The sequence below is a fragment of the Strix aluco genome, chromosome 21 (genome assembly GCF_031877795.1).
Source record: "Strix aluco isolate bStrAlu1 chromosome 21, bStrAlu1.hap1, whole genome shotgun sequence".
NCBI lineage: Eukaryota > Metazoa > Chordata > Aves > Strigiformes > Strigidae > Strix > Strix aluco.
Genome location: NC_133951.1, coordinates 7,800,631 through 7,809,430, shown reverse-complemented (window position 1 = coordinate 7,809,430; position 8,800 = coordinate 7,800,631). Strand labels below are relative to the sequence as shown.

At 38.0% G+C, this 8,800-nt stretch overlaps 1 protein-coding gene across 7 annotated transcripts in view; it reads right to left on the bottom strand.

Moving 5' to 3' along the window:
- Positions 1–1,171: 1,171 nt before the first annotated feature.
- SPAG9 (sperm associated antigen 9) overlaps positions 1,172–8,800 on the bottom strand; it is a 64,779-nt gene continuing 57,150 nt past the window's right edge. For 5 of the 7 annotated variants that reach the window (XM_074847629.1, XM_074847634.1, XM_074847635.1 and 2 more), the window contains 4 exons: positions 8,701–8,739; positions 7,657–7,833; positions 6,726–6,863; positions 1,172–4,855 (listed from right to left, as the gene is read on the bottom strand). In XM_074847629.1, the coding sequence (XP_074703730.1) occupies positions 4,740–4,855; positions 6,726–6,863; positions 7,657–7,833; positions 8,701–8,739 (470 nt within the window). In that variant the 3' untranslated portion in view covers positions 1,172–4,739. The remainder of the gene's footprint in view (positions 4,856–6,725; positions 6,864–7,656; positions 7,834–8,700; positions 8,740–8,800) is intronic. The other 2 variants (XM_074847630.1, XM_074847632.1) reach the window with 1 other exon arrangement.

The following is an 8,800-nucleotide window of genomic DNA, read 5'->3' as shown; positions in this document are numbered from 1 at the left end:
CTAGTTCACAATTCTCTTCGCACTTCTCTCTCAATACAGGATCTGAAAACTTACCCACCGACCTGAGGGGCTGCCAAAAGAGCTTCAACATTTCCAGAGTAAAGATTTATGTTTCTTCCTATTTAATACACACACACAGTCTTAGCACAGCACAATGATGGGACATGCATGTGAATGGACACGGCCCGAGAATAAACACTGTGAAGGAGAGGGAAGTTTTGTCAGTACATCTTGCAATGAAACTCCAGTAAATGAGCAAAAGGTATTTTTTTTAAGCACCAAGATGATAAAATTTAAAGTTGATGCAACACCGGTAACGGTCCACTTTGCATATTCTGAACCATGAATGATTCCCGTGTTTGCACGTGCGAGTATGAAGCATTTACATCCTGGAGGTATTCAAAGCAACAACTTTGTGGGCCCTTCACCCCAACCGGAGGAAAGCGAGAGTAACGTGTGCTTGCACACTCACACAGACAAGGCGAGGGACTGCCCGCACGGAGCCCCAGGCACAGCAGGACCGAGTGTTTTCATTGCAGGAGGAGGGGGACACCTCAATCCATTATAACAAAGGTTAACCAAATATTTTCAGTGGCATGGCTACTTCTTACATACTAATCAAGATAAATTGTTGGGACAAATATGGTTAGAAAGTGGCAGATGAGCCAGGAAGAAATGAAAACCTGGTTCTAGCCAAGTGTTCTGTCTCTACAGTAGAAATGTATCTCTTGTTATGGAGTCCTTGTTCTTCTGCCTTATAAATACAGTATTTCCTCTGCTGTGCAGTGAGCAACCATTGTGCAGTTGAGCTTAGATGAATCTTGGATAAGGTGTGAAGAAAACTTGAAAAATAAATTCCAGTGCCAGCACCTACTTCATCTGAGCTGCAGTTAAGCGGGTCTCCTCTAGATTCTGAACCTATGAATCAGCGGGTTTGAGAGCCACCTAAGAGGCAAAGACAGCGTGGCATCATTTGGGAGCCAGTCAGGGAACAAAGTTTTCCTTCAGAGATTTTTGCTTAGGCCCAGTATGAGATAGAAGGATTACACAAGCTGTATTTATGATGGCAATATTTGGCTGCTAGTGTAAAACACCCAGTTATCATGCCTTCTAGTAGCATCAAAAACCTCCGAGCTTAACGTGAGACTACAAAGAACACACCAATCCGATGCATGTTTCATATACATATTTATATATATTTCATGTACAAAGTTACATTCTGAACCCCATGGATTCAATAATAGAAATAAATACTGAAATAACTACACTGCTATATGAGCTTTTCTGCTCACAGAAAAGAAGCCTCAAGTTTTAACAGACAGCAAGTTTAACGCTGTAGGATCCATCTCGGATTACAGAGGCAAGTAAAATTCAGCGTAAAGTGTCCAACAGACAAAACTTTCAAAAATTACAGACCATAAAATGTTTAAAATATATGCTTAAAAGATTGAGAAATGTGCATCAACAAAATTAATAAAGGAAACTTAATCTTGTTAGAGGGCAGGAGAGACATTTAGTGTATAGAAAAATGCTTTGAGGTGCAACATAGGTTGTTACAATATGGCATAACCCTGTTAGAAAAAACATTTAATTTCCCTAAAGAACCGTATTTGAGTTTACCGTGTCTTGTTTTACAGAGCAGGGCCTTCACAAGACCCTGTCTCAACAGGGCCACTTACAAGAGTGCTAAGTCGGGTTTAATCCTTTGGTAACTTTTATAATACTCACATGGAAATAAATACTCAGTTACACAGCATTTTAAAAGACACACGTTCTTTAGAACAGTTAGTATAATAAAACAGATTTAACATTTGTTTGTTACTAAGGCAGCCTATGATAAAGTGTCTACGCTCTGCCAGCTCCATCTGATCCAACGCAGGAAGACCTTTACAAGAAATGGACAATGCAGCAGCTTATACAACGCATTTCACCTTTACCATGCAAACACCCTTACCCAGGCAAGTAATGTGCTGCATATCTTGTGCTCGAAATGTTTCCAAACTATTAACAAGCTGTAGCTATCAAGAGATTAGCTCCTATTTATATGATGCTTTAATCACATGAGTGTATGCATGAACACATTCTTGAGATGGATTCGTAGGAGTGTATTGTCATCTCCATGCCTGGGGTTTCACGTGCTTTATTCACCATTCAAAGCGACCTTACGTAGAGTTTATAAAACCCAGTGTGCTGTGATGACAACAAGGACCTATTTAATCTACTGTACCTTAGGACAGGGGATAAAGTTTTTTAATGAGAAATACAGAGAAGTGCACATGCCTTTTATCTACACCCACAGTGGTACATAGTTAACCTACTGTTTTCCTTAAAACCCTTCCACTTTTGGACAGAAACAATCATTCTCTGAAAAATTTGCAAGAGTTGGCCCACTGAGGTGACTAAAATGGCACGGTGGACCAGATACATTTGGCAAAAGACCAGGTACACACTTGCCAGATTGAACTGCTCTATTTGATAGCAGTAAAGCCGTTCAGAGAAAACGGCTCATCACTAATTACAAATAAAATGCTATACAAGAACCAAGGAACAGAATTGTGCGCTTTTTTCCTGAGAACATGAGAATGTGACAATCAACCAGTGAGTAAAAGCTTTGGAGACTGTGTTTTCCAAAGAGAAAAAAAAAAAAATTAAGAAAATGACAGGAAAAGCAATGAAACTGCACCACTCACAGCGAAGATTCTGCACAACAGTAAAAGTTTAGACAGCATTTTTTGTAGACATCCAATTTCATAATTCAGATGTGCTTCAGGTTCAGCATACATGTCTATGTAAGTTTTAAACAGGTCTTTCTAAGAGTGTTTACTCAGTTTACTTTCTGTATTTGTATAATTTTTAAAAAGCTCCCAGACTTTATATTTAAGCCAAAGTACTTTAAGAGTGAGGTTAAAGATGAATTTGGAAAGCAAATTATGAACAACATGCTCTCATCACTTTTGGCATTCTGAAGAGAAAAATACTACCAAGATATTAGACATCTTTAATAAGGATTTTTACTACATAGTTCATGTCCTAAATACATATTTACGAGAGGAACAGCTGTGTACAAAATATGTTGCTTAAAAAGTATTTATACATATAAATCTAACCAATAGACCTGAATGGAGTTTTTCTGGCTTATCAGCTATGATATGCATTTGAAAAAGCTGCCTAAATATATATTTACACAATAGACCTCAGCTAAATGTGTTCATTTAAAAAATTAAGAAAATATATAAACACATGTTTGCCTGATAGACCAGAACTGCTCCTATTGCATAAAAATGTTTAGGCAGTTTTAAAAAAGTGTTTCTATATTTACTTCTCTGAAACTGTTCAGTTCTCTCACATAATCAAGTTACTAAATTTCTGTGCTAACCTGAACAGAACAGTCCCAGCCTTTTGGGGTCAAATGCTGGATGTTTATTAAAACCCCTCAAAACTTTTACTTTCCAGACAAAATGAAAGAGCAAATCTGGGTTTTAAAATATTCTGAAGTACAGAAATCACGAAGTGTTTAACTTAGGTCTGATACTAATGTAGGAAATTCAATGTAAAAGGAAGACAGTCTTCAACTCACACTTATGGTTAAAAAAATAGATGGTGAGTAGACAGAATGTCAGCCTAATATTAGAGTCTCCTGACTTTCATCAATTTACTCAATCTTAGTGTTACCTGCTAACATCGTTGCTCAACTTTTTTTTTTTTTACTAAATTGGGGTATGCAACTACAAAAAAAATACATTTTGTACCTAATTATCTGGCACTAAAGTTCCTTTACAATCTCACTTGGGCAGAATGCATTTTTCCTGTACACTCTCAGTCTTTTCTCATGCTCTAATCGAGGTCTCTAACCTTCACACATGTAGTGCCTCATGAGTTTGACCAGCTAGGCAGAGAAGATCATTCTAGTGCTTAGGACATAAGGAGTTAAGACAAGAAAAGAAAAAACCACATCCCCTGTTCAAGAATTTTACATCTATTTTCAAATTTAAATCATACTAAGAATACCCTTTGGAAACCGAGTTGTTCCATGTCAGGGAAATGGAAAAACACTATGCTCAAAATTGCTCATTATTGAGGGCAGCAGTTCTCAAACTTTAAGGTTCAATAGTGAAAACATGTGATTTTATTTAAATATTGTCATCTCAATTCCTATATAATCCCTTCTTCCTCCCAGAAATTCTGATGAATGTAACAAACCATATACACTACATAAGCAAGATTTTCCAGGTTTGAAAATAAAAGCTGGAATTTACAGTTTGCTTTAGCCCTCACTGAATATTTGGATGAGTCTTAATAATCCATCTTATAGTTTGTCAATTTTTTAATACTCTGGGAATAACTTTGCTGTTTTACTCAATGCATTATGCAGTGAAATGAAGCTCAGTTGTAATAAAGCTGAACTCAAGTGAGACTACCAAAGAAGTGAACTACATTAGATTGCTGTGGTACAGTAAAACTAATGTCTCAGTTGCTTACTATGGTGTGCACACCAATTTTGAGAAAGATCTGATTTCATTATACTGTTCCATGTAACACGGGTGCAGTAAAACAGCACAAGCTAATTCCTGTATAGTTAAAGGTATGACAGATTTGCAATATAAAGTTAAACAGCAAAGAAATGCTTCAACATCATGTAGTGAAACAGGTTTCACAAAATAAAAACATGCAGAAGCTTTTTTTTTTTCCTTTTTTTTTTTCTTTTTCTTTTTTAAGGTCTCCAGCTGCATCCTACAGGCTCACTCACTGCCACACATTACTTGCCACACTATCAAGTGACTCCTCTCAGCTTTGGCTACAGAAGGTTCAAGTTGTAGAGCTTCTCCAAGGAGTTCAGATTCTCCACCTTCATCACCTGAAAAACAGCAGCTTTGATTCAGGCAGACAAAAACCAGCATTAACACCAAAAGGATCAACACAAGTGACATCTAGGTTTACAAGAAAGACACCATAAAAGACAGTAGTTGCCATATGCTCTTATAAAAGCATATTCAAGATTGTGAATATATATTATAAACTGATAGTCTGTTGTGTAATTATTTCAGAGCCTAGTATTCTGATGGTCATGTTTTTCAGGTCCAGCCCCCAAAATTAACTGCAGTTTCATAAGTATCCATATTCTAGACATTACTTGTAATCTTTAAGGCAGAGAAACAAGCACCTAATTTGGAAACTTGCAGTACCTCTCAGGCAGAAGTGGAGGTGGTTATGCTACAAGAAAGTGGGCTAGCATAAACACATAAACCATATAAAGTGCTCTGGAAATAAGAGCAGTAATTGAGCACAAGTGAAACAATGCAACATTCATGTCTGTGATAAACCTTCCTCCTCCTTTCCTCTTGTTCGAGTTGTCCTCGCTTGTCACAGTTTGCACATGCTGGCACAAAACCACCTTAAGCCTGTTCTCCGTTGTTGCTCTTCAAAAGAGAAGAGCAGTTTTGTAACTGCGTCTAAACTCTTGGTGACATGAGCTGACTCGGATCAAAGGTGACAGACTAACCATTAACAAAACTGCACGTAGACAGTAATAAGCATCAATACAGAGGCAGTCTTGTGGTACAGAAGAAGGTCAGTTTAATCAGAGGAAACGGGAACCGACCTACAGCTTCAGGAAGGTTTCAAGTCACAGTTTGGCTGGTTTTCAGGTTAGACTACTTTGGAGGTCCAAGGAATCTAAACTTGCTCTTGAGCCAGTTTGCCACACTAACGTGGTCATGGCTGAGCTAATGCAGCCACAGTACTGACACTTAAATTCATGGCTTTGCAACATGCCACAAGGACAGCAAAATGCACATTCGGTATGTGGCTATACCAGCTTGCTTGGAACAAGTGCAGCATTTTTAGTACTCGCTGCAGTGTGGCACAGAATTGCCTCAAGTCCTGCCTCCCGCGTAACTCCACCGGCATTACCAGCAGGAACTTGTTTTTCATTGACGAGTGGGATGACAGAATTTGGGCTGGCCTTCATGGGGTTTTCTTTGTAGTGGTTTTTGTGGTTTTTTTGTTGTTTGTTTGTTTTTGAAAAACACTATAGATAGATTTAGGCAAAGGGTCAAAACCAGGTCTAGGAGTTGTGACTCCTTTTTAGGCACTTTTTGTCAAGGTCTCTAGCTGCAGATTTTAAGCACAGAACCACAACCACTCTCACTTTGTCGTATTTCTCCAACAACTTCAATTAAAAAAAAAAATCTTTACACAAGAAATCTTTTATGGACTAGATCATGCAAAAGCACTATTCAAAAAAAGCAGTGATCAAAGTAAGAAGGGCACACAAAGGTAACAGTGAACTACTTTTTCCCTTTTCACTCCAAAATGAGTAAATTTTAGTTTGAATGTTCTTCACATAATACATGACTTTTTCTGTAGTCAGTCTGCATATTTAAGTAACTAAGGACATATTTTCCAGCAGTTTGAGATAGAAGACTAACCTGTCAAAGTAAGACTGAAAGCATAAATGGTAGGGAGGTACATGACTCCAAAGGACAATTTCAAATAAACCTTTTTACACAGTCAACTCAGAGGTTGCCATTTATTGGGAAAAGAAGAGTAAGCTGAAGGTGTACGTTGGGGAGAACAGAGATACTTCTATCCTCGCACCTGCTCAGTGAAGACTACTCACTGACTGCACACAAATGAACTCTACAATCACAACGGAAGTTATTACATGGTTCATGACCTTTCAGTATGAAGAGGTTACAACTGGTTTTAAGCTTAGTATTTCTTACCCATTCTGAAGTCAATATATCCTTCTCCACCACTTATCACCAACATCGATTTTAAGGGACTCTGGCTGAAGGACTCTTGGGCTGGTTTATCAGCTGTTAGCTCTGTTCCACCACTACTCTGTGGGCAAACAACCTGACCTGGATTAAAAACAGATACATTTTTATGCCACATCTCACAGAATAATACCACCTGTATTTGGTCATTGGACAACATACTTAATGCCTAATGATACACTTAACTTTGGATTCTAGTATCTCTTCAGCAAGGGACAGAAAGCTAGCTTTGCTCCGATTTCATCTCTCTAAAGAGACGAAGAAACTGTCCAGGTCAGTTCAATGGAAATCAGAGATTTCCTCTTGATAGATTTCACAGCATAGGCATGCAGATCTAGAGAATGACATTGAAACAGACCTGAAGACTTTCAGACACACAACTGAAATGATTCAGTGCATGTCAGCCCATTAAGCAAACTTCTGTCATTTACTTCCAACACACAAGGTGGATGGAAGCACTGAGACTGTATTCAACTGGCATTGCAGCTTCTGGGAAACTTCGTTTTTCCAACTCAAGATTCTTTCCTTTGGGGGCTTCTCCCTTAGTAGCTCATCCTTCCTGCAGGATGTCAGACTCTTAAACTGGACCTTACATCAACTAGTAGTTGACTGCCTTGTTAACAGGCAAGTACTCACTCACCACAGTACCCTTCTCCCACATGGAAGCAAAGCACTTCTTTCTTTGTGACCAAACCCTTTTCCTCCCATTGAACAATACTGCACTTAGGAATCAGACTAGTCTTGTAAATAAAATATAATAAATTGTTTTTGAATGTATGATTTCATACACTTGCAGTCTTTGCCTAAACACTACGTTTAACTAAGCAAATGAGGGCAAAAAAGAAACTTTATCTGAAGAATGGTAATAAAACCTCACCAGGTACTGCAACAAAGAATTTAACAGCATCACGGTGCCCATGGAAGCAAAGCTGTGCGTGTGCCATTGAACAATATGGTATGAATGTTCCTGGAGTCACTTTGTCACTGTTTTCATCACCATATACACGTATTACACTCCCCGGACGGTTTCCGGAGCCTGCTGCTGCTTTATTAGCTGTAAAAGAAGAGAATTGTTTTCTACTTGAAAACACAAATTACAGAAACGGTTATTTGTTAAGAAACCTTATGGTACCATCTAAAAGCTAAAGCCAACTTAGATAAAAATGAAACAGGAGGGCAGCAATGCCAATTCAAGACAGAGCTGGAAAGAAAAAAGATTGCATGCTTCGTTATTTTAAGTACATCAGAAAATGGAGCAGGATTCTTATTAGTCTAGCATAAACACCATATTTTAATATCCTACTTTTGGAAAAAATAATTTGTGAAAGGACTGTATCTTTCATAGAAAATAAGTACCTCTAATGTGTTTCAGTATGAGCAAATTCAATGTACTTAAACATATAATTAAAGACAGTTTCATTCCAACTAATCATAGGGTATCCCCTTGCCAGCAAAAATTCTCTAAAAATAGCCACCTGTGGGCATGAAGGAGCTACCCTATTATAATTCTACATCTAGTTTTTACTGAGAAGTTTTAAAAATCCATTAAAACAGTGAAGTACTCATGCTAGACATACAAGCCATCTCCATTCCAAAGACTATCAAAGTAGTGAAAGAAACAGTGATTTGTAACAAGACAGTAAATGATGTGGATTAATGACAAAGTTATAAGATATGGTATCACACTGGCTGGAAGAAAAACAAAGTCTGTATGAAAGTTCAGCTGCAACACAGGATGATATACTAAACTGCTGAGCAGATTGGTGGCCATTTAGCAAACATAAAACTGCTGCAATGCAGTAACTGCAAGTGGAAAAACATTTAGGAACATACAAAGGGTAAATCTATAAGGAGTGGAAAACAGCCTCAAAGTGGCTATTAGAAGCCTGAAAATAGATTTTTGTTCAGGATCTGCACTTACCCCTCAGCCCCAGTAAACGTCCCTGGTGGAGGATTACAGCTAAAGTGAGAAAGGAGGAAAGGGGAAATGGATAGGTATGACAGTAGAGGAGAAGGATTAA